The sequence below is a fragment of the Canis aureus genome, chromosome 8, assembly GCF_053574225.1.
Source record: "Canis aureus isolate CA01 chromosome 8, VMU_Caureus_v.1.0, whole genome shotgun sequence".
NCBI lineage: Eukaryota > Metazoa > Chordata > Mammalia > Carnivora > Canidae > Canis > Canis aureus.
Genome location: NC_135618.1, coordinates 59,173,136 through 59,189,712, shown reverse-complemented (window position 1 = coordinate 59,189,712; position 16,577 = coordinate 59,173,136). Strand labels below are relative to the sequence as shown.

Below are 16,577 nucleotides of genomic sequence, written 5' to 3'. Positions count from 1 at the left end.
ATTCTGCTGTTGTTGGGTGAGGTATTCTGTAGATGTCGGTTAGGTCAGGTTGGCGGATGGCATTCTGTGTGTCCTCTGTCATGTTCTGTCAGCAGGAGAGAGGCAGGTTCTCTGGGTATAATTCTGGATTTACAATGTCTTCTTTCAGCCCTATTATTTTTGCTTCATTTATTCGGAGACTCTGTTAGTTTCACACAAATTTAGTTTCCCTTTTCAATTTTTTGTTGTTTGATGATACCTCTGAGTGTTGTAGAGGTCACTCTGGTATTATAGTATATCTGCTTTTCACATTAACATTTCACTACTGCGAGTGTATGTGGAAACTTCACCACCACATAGATCCTTTGCCCTCCCTTCTTTGTATTGAGGTTGCCATGTTTTACATCTATATTCATGGAAAACACCATCAATGTTTTACTTTTGCTTTCATCCATCATTAATATTTTTAAAGATCTTAAGAGGAGCAAATACTAGAGAAATGATATTTACCGAAATACTTGCCAATTCTCTTGCTTTTGTCCTTCATTCTTGAGGTTCCAGGTATCATTCTCGTGGTCATTTACCTTCTGTGTTAATCAGCTCAGGCTGCCATAACAAAATACCACTGGCCGTTTTATAGGCCTTATCTCCAAAGTTAAATGGGGTTAAGGCTTCAATGTAAATATTTTGAGTGGACCCAATTCAGTCCCTAGCACCTTCTATCTGAAAAGCCTTATGGAGGATGGTTGTAATAGCTGCCTTAAAAGTCTTTGGTAATTCCAGTGTGCCATCATCTTGAAATCAGCTTCTGTTGGTTGTTTTTCCCTTGATAAATGGTCAGTGCCTCCACATTCTTTGTATGTTGACTCATATTCTGGGTCCTTTTACCTGTTTATCCTACCAGCCTCAGGCATGACTTCCATCTCCAAAGTCACCTTGTGGTTAGAAATGGATGCTGCATTTACAGACCCCATACCCACGATTCTGATTCAGGTAGCAGGAATGAGAAAGGGAGAAATTGGACAAAAGATGCTCTGAAAGAGGCTTGGCCTAATGACTTCTCTTAGTTATATCCTCAACCACTGCCATCTACAGGGGAGGCTGGGAAATGGTAATCTTCCAGTTGCCTCAGTGCCAGTTGTCTAACTGAAGTGCCTCTTTCAGTTGTCTAACTGAAAGAGAAAGGAAGAAAGGGTATTGGGTAGGTCACCAGAGTCTGTTACACCCATACACTCTCCCCGCCTTCATCAAACACTTTGGGGGAGCAGTTACTATCTAAGTGTGCTTTAGCCTGGTTCCTAGTTGGGTATAATTTTTTATGTGATAATTTTTTTTTCCCCCCAGCTAGAGTTGCTAACTGCCAGTAGGGTTTTAGGTCTAATTTAGGATTATCCTATGCATACAAAGTCTTTAAATTCCCTTTTAGCAAGGTAATTTGTAGATGACAAGTTTCATCTGCCCTTTAGTCTGAAGTAGATTTTCTTTCCTAGAAAAATTGTGAAAATGCATTGGTCCATCATAGCAATTTATAGCATAAAACTTCTATAACTAACTTTAGGAATTTTTTGTCTGAGCAAATGGCAAATATAAGCTCCAGGCTTAAGTGTTTGATCTTAACTTTCTCTGAAGTCTACTGAAATAGGATTTTGAGACTATTGGCAATTTTTCCTTTAGATACTATTTTTTTTAAGATTTTATTTATTCATGAGAGACAGAGAGAGAGAGAGAGAGAGAGAGAGAGAGAGAAGAGACACAGGCAGAGGGAGAAGCAGGTTCTATGCAGGGAGCCTGACATAGGACTCGATCCTGGGTCTCCAGGATCATGCCCTGGGCTGAAGGCGGCGCTAAACTGCTGAGCCACCTGGGCTGCCCATTTTATTAGTGATAGTGCCAATAGATACTGCCTATTTTATTAGTGATTTTCGCTGCCAGCATTTGTTTCTGGGGCATGTTCAGTTACCCATCTAGCCTAGGTTGTTAAATCATTTGCAAACGCTGAGGGGGAGAGGTGGTCAGTGTTTCTGTCTTAGTGGAAAAAATGTGCTCTTACACTCACCAAACTGCAATGTGACAGTTCAGGAGGATCCTAATGGAGTTTTTAGACTGTCTTTAACGTGTCTCATTACAGGAGTTGTAACTTAGACTAGATGGTGTATTTGATCTTGGCATTAAATACGTTTTAGCTTTGGTTAGCTTGTCCTGGTACTCACCTGCATTGGATTAGATGGTTTATTAGGTAGGGTCCTGTCAGGAAAATGGAAACCAGACTTAATTATTTTAAGAATTCAGTGTAGGAAATTACCAGTTTCACTGGTGTTGGAGGATTGGAAGAGCTAGAAGGAAACACCGAGATTAGGCAGATAAAAACTACAGGGAGCAGTCCCACTCGAAGGGCTGAGGGTACAACGAAAGAGGTGGAGTTTTTAAAATCTAGATCAGAGGGATAGGCCTCATGCAGCCAGAGCTCAGGTCTCTGAGGAGAGGGTAGCACCCAGCTGCCATAGGAGCTCAGATGAAGGGCCCCATGGAGCTGATATTCAGAGGAGGGAGTGCAAGCTGGTATCTGCTGGTACCTGCTGGTACCTCTGAAAGTGCATGAGGCTGGTTCTAGGAATGGGGAAGTGGAAAGTGGAACCATTTATTACCGCCAGGTCATGGTTGACTGAAGCAGTTGTGCCAGAACAGGGAGCCCACAGGAGGATTGGTGTGCCTGTGCCCCCTCTACCTCTGGGTCTTCCTGCAGTGCCCCTGCTGCAGAACCTCCAGGCAGAGAAGTGTGCTCTGTGCACTCTCAGCCCCCAGCATCCCTAGGTATGCGGTAGATCGGTGCTGAGTGCCTGGCATGGGTGCCCAGCTTTATGAGTGGGAGTAGTCTCTGAACCTACCTTAGAAATGTTTCAGGACAGATAGGCAGCTGGTTTGTTCTTGAAAATTAGTGGTTTGTTGGTCCTTGTGGTGCAGTTGCTGCATATAACTTGGTGTCTTCTGAGGTGGGTTCTTACCACATGTGGGAAATATCCAGGCCTGGGGCTTTAAATGTTTCTTTGAGGAGTTCTTAGATATAGGTCAAAGGGCAGGGTTTCCCCAGACTTTTTCCATTTCTTACTTTAGGTTTTAAGTGTTCTGAAAAATTGACTGAAGGTAAGGTTTTGGGGAGTGGGTGGAGCAGGATCAAAGATCATTGTTGGTTTATGTGGAGAGCATGGAATGTTGAATTCTGGAGCCCCAACTTCAGATCACCTAGCTTGGTGACCTCAGGCAGTTTACTTAACTTTTATTAATTCTGATTTCCTCATCAGAAAAACACCAGTAGTGACACCTACTTCTCACAGGTATTAAAAGGATTGAATTATTGAATTGAATCATATATTGAATTAGTATAAGTTGATGTTTGTATATAATTACCTGTAATCCCCAGAGCAAACCATTGAGAAAATAACCCACAAATGCATGGTGAAAGAAATGACAAGAGAATGAAAACGGCACACTAGGAATTATCGGTAAACAAAAGGAAGGTGGTCATAGAGGAACAGAACAAAAGCTATGACTTGGAGGAAATAGGTAGCACAGTAGCAGAAGTCCCTCCTTTTCAGTAATGACATTAAACGTGCAGAATTAACTTCTCTGGTTTAAAAAGCAGTGATTGTCAGAATAGATTAAAAAAACATGTTCCAACTACATGTTGTCTATAGTAAGATTCCAGTTTCAAAGACGCAAATAGGTTGAAAGTAAAATCTGTTCCATGCAGGCAGTAACCAAAAGAGATTCAGGCTATGCTAATATCAGGTTGAACAGACTTTAAAATACGAGTAGCTGCTGGCAGGGCAGGGTGGGGGGTGGGTGGGTCGGTTAAGCATCCAACTCTTGATCTCAGCTCAGGTCTTATCTCAGGGGTGTGAGATGGAGCTCTGCATCGGGCTTCATGCTGAACATAGAGTCTACTTTAAAAACAAAAAAGTGGCTGCCAGGGAAAAGGAAGGATATCATCTAATGATAAAAGGTTAGTCCATCAAGAAGGTGCCGGAACATAGTGAAATGAATAACTACCCCTGCTACCATTGCACTTAGCCCACAAACTAAATCTAGTTAACATGCTGTTTGTATGTGATAATCCAGCAGGGATGCTGTTCTTTCTCATAGTGCAGGAGACCCTTTCAAAATCCTAGGCTAAAAGCCTGCTGTCACCTGATGTTGAATTTCTCCCTGCCACATAGGTACGAAGATGCTCTAGTCCTCTTGCTCACGGAGGTGTTGAATCGAATCCAGTTCAGATACAATCAGGCCCAATTGGAGGAGCTGGATGACGAGACTTTGGATGACGATGTAAGCGGCATGTCCTAATCAACCTTAGTCATTGTCGTGTTTTGGTGTGAGTCCAAACGGAGACTTGGAACCTGTAAGCTCTCTGCTCTGGAGCCAAAGTAGCCTTACAGTTTGAGTTGTGCATATGAAGGTTACAGATGACCTTGAATGGTGCGGGGCTTAGGGATGCTGACCACCTGCAGTTAAAAATCTGAATATAACTTTTGACTCTCACACAACTGCTAACAGCCTAATTATTCACTGGAAGGCTTATCAACCAACGGTCACTTAATCTGTATTTTGTATGTTATATGTATTATATATGCTGTATTCTTACAGTGAACTAAGCTAGACAAAAGAAAATGTTATTAAAATCATAAGAGAAAATAAATTTCCAGTATTGTACTGTTTAGTAAAAAAAAAATTCCCATATAACTGGACCTGTACAGTTCACACCCCTGTTGTTCAAGGGTCAGCTGTATATCCTAGGCATCTTTTTGGGTTAATTATAAAAGGAAGTTGACAGGCATTTTTATCTGTATGAACTAGAGATATAAGCCGAGAAACCATATGCACAATGAGGAGAGATTTAGTAAGGGCTGTGCCCTCCTCTAGTTCCTCTGCCTCGCACCCACACCTCTGCTCCCCATTCTGGGGAACAAACAAAAGTCAGGTGGATGCAGGTGGAAATAAAGAACAACTTAAATGGTAAGCCTAGAATGGTAGGAAGTCTCTCTTGAGTATGTTTTGTAAATCAGTGTCTTAAAATCAATCTTGAATTTATTGATGCTGGTGTGCCCATCATGGATAAAGAAAATATGTTGAAGGACATAATTCTTATGATCCTTTTTCTTAACCACCATGCACTGTAGAATTTTCAAAATAACAGTGACAGTGGCATGGTTGAGACCTTAAGGGTGGCCATGTTTGGGTTAGAAGGAGCCTTATACTTGAAACCCAAAGGCCTTAGGCCCAAAGGAGATAGACATGTAGGCCTTCAGTATCTCTGAGCCTTAATCTCCTCTCCCAAAAGGAGAGGAATGTGTCTGACTAGCCTGTGCTGACAGTTATATGATGGTAGCTTATAGAAGGATTGGCTACATGCCTGGCACATTGTCGGTGCTTGGTAAACGTGAGCTTCACTTCTTGTTAACCATATGATTTAGTACAGTGCTTCTCATATTTGAGCATGGTTAAAAATCACTGGGACAGCTTGTTAAATAGACTTTGCTTTGGAGCTGGGGACCACAGAATTTGTATTACCTATAAGCCCACAGGAGAAGCTGGTGCCGCCCAGTCTGTGGACCATACTTTGAGTGGCATTGATATAGTCCGTATACTGATTAGGAAGGTAGTGATGGACTATCTCAGAAGTTAAGGAATGAGTGACCACTTCCTATAGCTAGGACGTCAGAAAGGAGGCTTGAGCACTTCACAGGAGCTTTTTAAAATATCCATATTCCTGTGACCGTAAGAGAAGAATTAGATCATTCCTTGTGGATTCTGTGCTGAGGGCATAACTTTTTATGAATTCATTGGATTGAAAAAAAGTACTCTAGATTGATCTTTTTAAAGTACTAAATAACCCAGTGCCATCATAAGCCATTTCTTTAAGATCTTATGTCTGAGAGTGGACTTGAGGTTGTGGATAAATGGGCAGGGGAGATGACAGGACTCTGTCTTTCTGGGAGAGCTGATCCTTTTGTGTTTCCCCCGCAGCAGCAGACAGAGTGGCAGCGGTACTTACGCCAGAGCTTGGAGGTAGTGGCCAAAGTGATGGAGCTCCTTCCCACACACGCCTTCTCAACACTGGTAACTCACCACTTGGAGGGGAATGAAGAGCCTATTTCTTTTTCCCTGAACATGTAGCATGAGTAGTAAGCTTTATTGCTCATGGGTATTTAAAAAATAAATAAATAAAAATAAATCTATACACACGCACACACACACATTTTATGTGTGTGTGTGTATATATATATGTGTGTATATATGTGTGTGTGTGTGTGCATATATATATATATATGAAAGAGAATAATAATTACCATAACCGACCCTCAAGTTTAACAAGTTAACATTTCCCCCCAAATATTTTAAATCAGCTTTTAGAAGCACTGTTTTTCTTTCCTAAACTCTTGGATGTAATAGGAATTTTCCTAATGCCTTCATGCCTGCGTCAGTAACTCAAAAATGGCCAGGCCACGTAGAAGACTTACTTAAAAGCATTGCTGGAAAGTGAGCCTTTGTAAAGCTCATCGCTAGCACTCTGCCTATATTTATGTGCTAGAATCTTAGTCATAAGGACTGCTTTCATTCACTAAGTGGTGCTTGTTATTTGAGGAGATTTCACTAAGCCCAGCTCTTCTTCAAGGGCAAGATGATTTGGGGGGCTTGTGTTCTCTAGGAGAAAGTGCTGTTGTGTTTTGCCAGCTGCCTTTCATAGGGGCCTGTCACATTAAAGTCTGATCTTTATCTTAATATTGAGTTAGCAGCTTTAGAAAGAAAATACAGCTTTGGTTATGAGGGTCCTGTCTGCTAAATGAGTAGGGGAATCTGACTTCCAAAAAATTTGGCCTGTCTTTTCATTTTGCCATGCACTTCAATAAGGCATATCTGGTAGTTCTTTCCAGAATAGAGTTTCCTTTGGAATTGAAGGGAGATAAATAGACCCTGTCTCTGAGCTATAGAAGGTATAGATCATTTGGGGTTTGATGTCCTCTTTTAGGAACATTGCAGTTATGACAGCCATACCCAGCATCCACTGCTTCACTTAGTTAAAGAGTATTGAACTGATATGTTGTTTTCTTTTTTATTCCAAACATTAATTGGTGGTGTGAATTGTAGAAATTGTTGAGAGCAGGCACCAAATGGAGACACTTCTGCTTAGCTGCCTGTGAAGGTTCCCAGAGAAAAGTTTCTTTTATCTGATGCCCCCCCCCATAGATGATTGTAATGTTTTAATGTTAAAATGCTATTAAAATTTGCATTTATGTTTTTTTTTTTTTTTTAATCTTTGTTTCTTTGTTTTCAGTTCCCAGTTCTTCAGGACAATTTAGAAGTTTATCTGGGGTTACAGCAGTTTATAGTTACTTCAGGGTCAGGTAAACTGGTTTTTATTTTCTAATTTAACCAACATTAAGAAAAATACTGGGCTGATATTTAATTACTGCTGTCTTTGCTGTTGGAACATGATTTCTCTGCTGTTACCTCCCCACCAGAATAGAGTTTCCTTTGGAATTGAAGGGAGGGAAGTTATCTCTCCTCACTTCTACATAGGGAAAGCTTTTTAAAAGAATCATGGTCAAAAGGAGCTGTGGGGGGAGGTAAAAGATGAGGTTTTGACAGTGTGTTCTGAAGAGGTGGGGGGGGGGGCGCTAGTTTGGAGCAGAGAGAGGGAGGACTTTGAAAACCCCCCCAGCAATTAGAATATTTACTTATGTCTTTTAAACCAGCAAGTACGCTAGGGAAAAATAGCCTTGGGCTTCTGTGCTTTGTGCTCTTTGCTCCCTGGTGTTCAGAAGCAGGAGGACCCAGTGGCTCTGGAGGAGGCACATGTTTCCAGCTTGTAACTCTCCTCTTGTAGATGGCCCATGGGAGGCCTGGTCATGGCTGGGTTGAAAGACTTAGGGTGACCTTTTGTAGGCTTTGCCTGCCTGGTGTTTAGGCTCTGCATTTTGGGGTTATTTTGTTGATAACAATAACAGCTTCCGTTTGGAGAACGTGCACTACCTGCCTGGCACTGTGTAGTATTGGTCTATGTTCTCCTTAACTCTTTTGGCTGTCCTGGAGCTTAGAGGACTGATACCACTGACTCCTGTTTTGTGGAAGAGGAAATTGATGTCCAGAGATGTTCATTTTTCCCAGGATGGTGTAAGAGGGAAGGATTGAAGAGTTGAATTAACTCAAATCTGACAACAATTTTGCTAGCTGCAAACACGGGAAACTTAATCATTGCACTTGCAGATGCACCTGTGCTCACCCCACTGCTCAGCCAGCCACCCCCCCCCCCCACCCCCAATCTCTGGTGGCCATGTCCTACTGCTCTTCCTCACAATGTCTCCCCTCTGGGAGTTGTGCCTGGCCTTGGCCTCCAGTCCCTCTGTTGTGTAACTGTTGTCTCAGCCTGGCACACAGCCGCCGTGGGTACAGACAATCTCCTGGACGAGCTTGTTATTCATGGCAGAGCCTCCATAAGAGGCTCTTTTGGAGGCTGCCCTTCTTAGTGGCCTGTGACGTTTGTTTCCATGACTCTATTAGCTTCTAAATAATCCACTGGGCCCCAGGAGGTTGATGGGACTTGGCATGCCCCAAAGTTTGTAGATAGGCTAAGAACAACTTAAAAAGAACTTTAAAAGACCACTTTTCAAAGCAAACATGCATGTAAAATATTCTGTCAACATTAATGAAAATCCTTTGACTGTGTACCAGTGCCACACATGTTTCCAGCATCCATTCTTGGGGAAAAAATTGTGCCCTGGTGGTCTCTCCCTCAGGGCCACTCATCAAATTAGAATGTACTCAGCATCCTCAGTACATTATTCTTGATCTTTAAAAAAGTGGAGCAAACACCCCTCTCCCCCTGCATTGACCCCTATGTTCCTTTTCGGGATTGTAGCTGCCTTCTTTATGTTACATTGAGTCTGTCTTCAGGCAAAAATCTGAGTGATTCTTAAATCCTTTTTCTGAGAGGTAACTGGTAACTTAGAATTTCTCATCCGAGAAGGATAAGCTGATTTATTTTTCCCTACATGAAATATCATATACCTGGTTCTCATTGAGAGCCATTTACTGGCAATTTCACAGTGTACTTGGTATTTCCAGATCGTTTATAAATCTTATCCCTAACGCTGACCTTGGTGCATACTCCAGGGGCAAATCCTCTCAGGCCAAAGAAATATTTCCCATTTTAAAACAAGCTCTCTTATCCATGGCAAAGCATTCCCCATCCCTTGTTGGCTCCAAAGCCAAGTTTCCAATGCAAAGCCTACTAAAAAGATGGAAACTCTGAATACATTTTGTTCTCTGGTTCCCATGGTCATTCACCTTCTCAGATAAGCTCTGTGTTGTAATGGCAGCCTTACTGCCTCATAACAAACTGTGGTGTCTTCCTCTTGACAGGGTGCCCCTCACGTTAACATGTACTGCTTCTCACCAGCCTGTAATTCTTGGGTCTCCCCTGGAGCCCGTGTAGACTGGAGTCTTACTGCTTACCACTGCTGGTCTTCTACCTCCATGTCTCTGATTAGGTCCAAGGCAAGACATGTTGTCGCTGTGGTATCTCAGTGGCTACACATCTCTTCCCCTGGGGGGTCACTCTTTGCTCCCGTTGTTGATTGTTCTCACCGTCTGTGGGTTGAGAAGTCCTGTCTTTGGTTGTTGTGTATCTTACATTCTTTGTTCTGCTGGGGTTTATATACGACCTACTTGTTCTCTCAGAGTGAAATTCCTCAAATGCCGATTTTTACACCCCTACTTCCCCACTCCCCAACAGAGAGAAGAGTGAGTTATATTTCACATTAAAATGTTTTTTTCTCAGGGCAGTGATTTGCCAGGGAGCTGTCCTTTGGACGTGGTAAAGGGTGCATCTCGACAGCTTCAGGGTGATTTTGCTTTATGGGAGAGAGAACTTCAGTGTGGCCATGATATTTTCTCTTTCAAAAACCTCTGTAGCAGTAATTCCCCTCTGAGGGTTCCCCTTTGCAGATAATTCTTTGCTATTAGAGGGCCATCTAAGCCTTCACCAAATAGAATAAGATGTGGGTGGTTTGGAACAGTTTTCTCAGTGGGAACTCAGGCCTGCCCCTCGAGTTGAGGTGATTGCTTGCAGTGTTTTGTGCTACTGGTAGTATGAGGGTTCTAGGCCAGGGGGTGGCAACTTTGATTTGGGGTACTTCCTGTGCACTTGTCTGCCTTGCAGCTGCAGTTTGCATTAATGTGAACCTTCCATGGCACATGTGTATTCAGTTTAATTATATGGAATTGCAGTTTTGGTTGGTCAGAAATGGTTAAACATCAGGAATTTCTTATGGTTCAGACTAATAGTTTAAAATCACAGTAATCCCAAGCTGTTTTTTATTCTAAGTACTGCTCTTTGTTTAACAAATTCAGGTGGGTTTTAGGGGAATGGGTCAGGATGTCAAGGATTCTCAGTAGAGGGTGACATGGGAAATGAAGGGACCCAGGGGTGTATTTCAGCCAAGAGGAGAATCTTCTTCACCTCTCCCCAAGACTGCCATATGTCAGTCAGCAGGCTTAGGCTTGTTTTGTATTCCCTCAAGGGGTGGGACCAGGTATGATAATAAGGAATTGGCGGGTGTGGGGTTCGAATGGGGGACACTTTTCCCCTCATTGTTTCTGACCAAGCTGTTTAAAGATGGAAGACTCTCTGGAGAGGCATCGGGAACAGACCCCAGGGGCAGTTCTGGGAGGAGGCCCTGCCTCAGGTGTATTCATGTGGATCAGGCACAAGGGGACAGGCCTGCTCGGGATGACTTAATGACTATTAGGAACTGTACTCCAGTGGAAACCTACTTTAGGGTGGTATCTTGCTTTGGTTTTTAAAAGAGAAACAGAATGTTCCCCTTCGTGTTTATTTATTTATTTATTTTTAAAGATTTATTTATTTATTTATTCATGAGAGACACAGAGAGAGAGAGAGGCAGAGACAGGCAGAGGGGAGAAGCAGGCTCCACGCAGGAAGCCCAATGTGGGACTCATTCCGAGTCTCCAGGGTCACGCCCTGGGCTGAAGGCAGGCACTAAACCATATTGCCTTGGGGAAGGAGGGCTGGCCTTGTCTCTTTGGCCTCTACTACCCCCACATCCAGTTCCAGGGTAGAGTTTTCTTTTTCTTTTTTTTTTTTTTTCAGGGTAGAGTTTTCTTAAAGCTTTATTTCTACAGCCTTAAACTTTGTTGGTATGCAAAGGAAGAACACATTTTAGTTTACCCTGGGAATCAGTTACTTAGCTGTAACCTGAAAATCCTAGACATTCAGAAGGTACATAATTGTGGTGCTTTTGTTAGCTGGGAGAGGAGAGGCAGTGTTCTCTGCACGTGACCGAGAATACTTCTGGTTCTGTCTGTTCCCTGGGTTCATCTGGCTGGCCGTGTGGGGTAGCCAACCTCTTGTGCTGACTGGAAGAGCTGGCTTGCTCTCCTCAACGCCCACCCCCAGGCCTGGGCAGTGCTGCCTACAAGCTGAGAATCCTAGTTGTTGTTTACTGTTCCGAGGTGCTGCTCCCAGTGCAGGGTGGAGGGTGGAGGAACAGGTGATTTGGGAGGCAAGCAAAAGCCAGCCTTTGTCACTGGCTCTGTCTCTGAAAGGTCCTTCCTTGAGTTGCCCCTTCCTTTTGTTCTCCTGATCCTCAGGATGTGACCCACACTCTTATCCAGACTCCTGTCTGCCTCTGAGGGCTCTGTTTCCAGTCTCAACACTTGGAAGTCAGTGTAGGATCTGAGGCATCAAACTTGCTACTTCCCAGCACTTTCTTAGGTGTTCGGCCTTGCTATTTGCATTTCCACAGGTGTTGGTTATCCATAGTCATGTTTAAATAATCAAGGGAACATTCCCAAGGGCAGTATGAGGAACTCCAGCACACCCTCCGCCCCAGACTCCCTGTCCTGCTCTAGTTTGCTCTGTGTTCTGTGGTATCTAATTCATTCATTCAGTGTGGCCACCTATTCTAGACCCGGCACTGGGCTGGATACTGACCTCAGCTCTTCACAGGGAAGAAGTTCATAGTCCATGAGTGGACTTGGAGATCCTTGATTTATTCCCATAAGCACATGAGGTGTCCTGGAGGGGAAGGCAGGGAGGGAGGAAAGTGTACATTCCTTCTGTTGGGTAGTGCAAAGGGAAGGCCTCCCAGAAGATATAGTGCTTATGTGAGTGTGGAAAATGTGTAAGAGCGTGCAAGGTGTGAGTGGCCAGATATGCAGTGGGCAGTCCAGGCAGGGACCTGAGGCACCAGGGGTTAATGGTGGGTGCAGGGAGAAATTGGAATGGCAGGAGGCATTGAGGTCACAAGAGTTCTAGAATTGATGCTGGGGATGTTAATGTTCTCCTACAGAGCCAGGAGAGAGCCCCGGGAGTTTTGGCACCTTGCTTAAGGGGAGCTGTGTGCTTAGGTCTGGGTTCTGGGAAGATGTTTGTGGAATGGATGCCTTGGGAGGAGGGTTGCCTTTAGCCAGTTCTTGTCTCCTAACAGAGAGGAAACTCCTGAGATGGCAGTGGGACGGGGCTGGTATTTCGGGAGTGGTGGCATTACAGGTGCCCTGTGGGCAGGGGCAAGGGTCTCCCCATTATCGCTACTCTACCCTCCCTCTGACTGGGTGAGGACAGAGAACTTTTATCCATTGCAGAGCGAGCTCTCCCAGTCAAGCAGTTCCCACTGTCTTTTGTGGACCTTGGTGAAGAGGGGTCCACAGGGAGGGGTGGCCTAATAGCAGATATTTTTGTCTTTCTCCTTTGCATCTTCACTCAGTGTGAAGAAATCTTACTAAAAAGTAAGTTTCAGGCCTTAGAAAATCACAGGCTCTTTGTTATATATAATTATTACAAACATTAGTGATGCTTTATAGTTTATAGGGTTCTGTATATATTTTAACTTTGCCCTCACATTAGTGAATTTGATGGGAGCATTATTTTCCATTTTAAAGATAAGGAGCTAAGACTTAGAAGGGCTCACTGGGGCCTAGAGCCAGCAGGTGGCAGGGCACCTGTGTCTTCTAGGCCTTTCTTCCAGACTGCTGCTTGGGACCTGCTGACTACACCCTATTCTGTGAACAGAGGTGAATTCTAGCTGTCAGCCCATGGAGATTCCATTCTGTGACAGGGCCATGTGTAGAAGGCAAGCAGGTTTGCCGTTGAGGAGGCTTACCCTAGGATACCAGTTCTGCCCCAGAATCATGACCTGCATTGGGCAAATGACTGGACCTCCCTGCGTGTGTTTCCTTGGGTGTAAGATTGATGCTGTTACTACCTCAGGGTCAAGAGGAATCACATCAGACACTCAGTCCATGTTCTCATACCCCAGGCTTTGTGTCCCACTTGTGTTCACTCTCTCTGGCCTTAGAGTGCTTGTGGATATGGGTTTGGGTGGAGACAGGGCCTTGCTGTCCTGGCTAGTTACTGAGACGCAAAGCAGCATGTGGGTTGCTGTGTTTCACAATTGTTTTTGTTTTTTTAAGATTGATTTATTTTAGTGAGAGAGAGACTGTGTGTGTGCACACGTGCAGTAGGGGGAGAGGCAGAGGGTAAGGGAGAGAGAGAATCTCAAGCAGACTCCCCACTGAACACAGAGCCAGATGCTGAATGCAGAGCCTGATGCGGTGGGACTTGATCTCACAATCCGGAGATCATAACCTGAACTGAAATCAAGAGTCTGACACTTAACCAGCTGAGCTACCCAGGTGCCCCTCAAGAATTGGTTTTGCTCACTGTAGTCTGCCTGGAAGAGCTATTCCCTGTAGTGGTAACTAAAGCATGTTCTTCCCAAGGGAAACCATTTGTGGTATTTATGTTACAGGTCACAGGTTGAACATCACAGCAGAAAACGACTGTCGGCGATTGCACTGCTCCCTAAGAGACTTGAGCTCCCTTCTGCAGGCTGTGGGCCGGCTGGCCGAGTACTTCATCGGAGATGTGTTTGCAGCGCGGTTCAGTGATGCCCTCACAGTTGTGGAGAGGTAGGCGGTGGTTCCTTGGCACCCTTCCATCTTCAGAACCCAGTTGTGCTTCTTGGGCAGCATGTTGCCAGGCATGAGGTGCATGTGGAGCAGATAACCTCTGAGAACTCAGGTCTGTTGTCTGTAACTTGGAGGGGGACTCTGGTATCTTGTAGCTTATTGTGAGAATTTAATGAGAGGAAGCACTTAGCACAGTGCTACTAGTCAAAGATTGAGTCTGTAGATAAAAGACAGGATTAGCCTCAGAAGAAACGAAGTGAGGTCAATCTTATATCTCTGCCTACAAGGTAAAGAGACAATAGGAAAACTCTGGCAGGAGACAAATAGTCAGCATCTTCTAATTGGACAGCCATATGCCAGAGGTGGGATTTTTCTTAGTTCTGTTAAAGATCCTCAGGAGTTTAAGCTGACCCAAGAGGTGGCTGCCAACCTCTCCACCACCAGGCTTCTTTCATTACTCCTCCCCTCGGGTGCCTCTTAGGGTTGATAGCTGCATTTATTGAGGACCACTTCCCACTGCTCAGGCTTTCCCCGCCTCCCCCCTCATGAACTCATATGCTTAAAAAATCAGATGCTTCAAATGTGATAGGTTTAGATTGTCTAAAGGTAACGTGGATTGATTAGATCAAAATTGGATGGATGTGGGTCCAGCCAGCCCAAAGTCGAGACTGGATTCTTTCATTGCCCCATAGCCATATCATTGGTAACACACCAAGCAGAGCCAAGCCCGAAGCCAGATTAATATTAATAATAAAAGTAGCATGCAGTTGGACATTTTCAAAAGTGATTTTGTACATTTCATTTCATTCTTTACTTTGAGGGATGGGGATTGTCATGTTATCTGTGAGCAAACTATGGCCCAGAAATGGCAGGTACCTTGCTTCAGGTCACACTGTTCACAGGAGGGAACACATGGATTGTAGCCAGTTTCCTGCTCTTTCCAAACCACAGAACTCTTACCTACAGTGCCCTTTTTCCTCTCTTTCCAGGCTAAGCCTGTTTCCATTAATGGTTAGGAGGAGTGGGATGCGTCTTTCTTCCTATATGAAATCCCAATTTTCAGACTTTAGAGTCCCTACATCATTATTTTTTATAGGTCCTTATATGTACATTTTTCTGCACTGCTTGGGTTTGCAGGCCCAGTACTTGAAGATACTGTTAATTTGTCTTCATTTAGAATAAAGTGTGGGAGAAGGCTCCTTGTTATGGCTACGTGATCTTCATAGCCAGTGTGATTAGTTGATTTTTCACTTAGAGGTTACACACAACAAACGTACTAGTGAAACTGCAAAATGTAGAAATAAATAATGAACGACACATTTAGAAGTCCATTTTAAGTGTAGAATAGCACTAAAGAATGCTGTAGAATGTGAAAACAGAATGTAAAGTCAAACATGGTATGATTCCACTTATGTGAGGTACAGAGAATAGTCAGAACCAGAGAGAAAGGGGAATGGCAAGCACCAGGGTTAGGGCAGGGGCAATGGAGTTTATCTTTAGTGGGTACGGATTGTGGGTTTTATAGGATGAAAAGGTGAAGGAGACGCGTGGCAGTGGTTGCACACAATAAGTATATTCAGTGCCACTGAAATGTACACTTACTGTGTACAGAATGTAGAGCAATTTAGAGAATTAAACGCCAGCTGCACGTTGGTGCATCACTATGTTAGCACCCTGGTCCCTTCCCAGAACTTCAGATTGAGAGCCCTTGGCTCTTTGACCCTCACTTTCTGACTGCTCCTCCCACCTTGAATGCTTTGGGACTTTAACCTTGTGGTTTTCTAGGGAAGTCCTGCTTTCTGCTCCCTTCAGAGAAGAGCAGTTTTCAGAGTGTGGTCTGCATGCATGGAGCCCTGGATGTTTTTCAGAGATGCAGATTTCTGGGCTCCTCACAACCACGGGCTTGTACAGTGACAAGCCTCCCCGGTGGATTCTTTGGCTCATTGAAGCTTGAGAAGCTCTACACTGTACCTTGGGAGAAGAACACCCAATGTCTTCCCTGGCATCTGCCTCAGACCTGCTCCTAGGCTTCTGTAGAGAGCCAGCACAGACAGAACTTTTGCTGGGCCTCCAGCTTCTTCCCTTTGCCCAGAAAGGAACGTCTGTCTCTAAGGAAAGAGGCATTTTCCATTTCCCCTTAGAGCTGGCTGTCAGTTTGTATGCAGTGAGCCCTCGGGCAGCCAACGGTCTCAGCGATTTGCTTCTGAAAGGATTGTGCTCAAAGTTAAAAACCCCTCAATTTGGTTCTAAAAACTTATACTTCATGCTCTGCCCCTTCCTTCAAACATTTTATCATGAACATTTTTGAATCTTCAGAAAAAGTCAAATAATTGTATAGTGAATACCCATATATACTGATCACTTAGATTCTATAGTGAACATTTTGCTATGTTTTCTCTCGCATATATCCATATGAAATGTTTATTTTTTCTCGAATTTTTTGTTGTGGTGAAACACACAACATGAAATATTTCCATCCTAACTATTTCTATTTTGTATATTGTCTATATTTCCCGGTTATTTATTTTGTGATCAAAAGTTTTTGATTCTGTAAATCATGCTTTAGTTAGTATCCTTGTTTAAATCTTTATGTACATCTAAGATCAGATCTT

The 16,577-nt window shown here is 43.7% G+C and overlaps 1 protein-coding gene across 8 annotated transcripts in view; it reads left to right on the top strand.

The window, feature by feature from the left end:
• XPO6 (exportin 6) overlaps positions 1-16,577 on the top strand; it is a 100,316-nt gene that overhangs the window by 64,669 nt on the left and 19,070 nt on the right. For 6 of the 8 annotated variants that reach the window (XM_077907130.1, XM_077907127.1, XM_077907122.1 and 3 more), the window contains 4 exons: positions 4,194-4,302; positions 6,001-6,093; positions 7,310-7,379; positions 13,806-13,965. In XM_077907130.1, the coding sequence (XP_077763256.1) occupies positions 4,194-4,302; positions 6,001-6,093; positions 7,310-7,379; positions 13,806-13,965 (432 nt within the window). The remainder of the gene's footprint in view (positions 1-4,193; positions 4,303-6,000; positions 6,094-7,309; positions 7,380-13,805; positions 13,966-16,577) is intronic. The other 2 variants (XM_077907123.1, XM_077907129.1) reach the window with 1 other exon arrangement.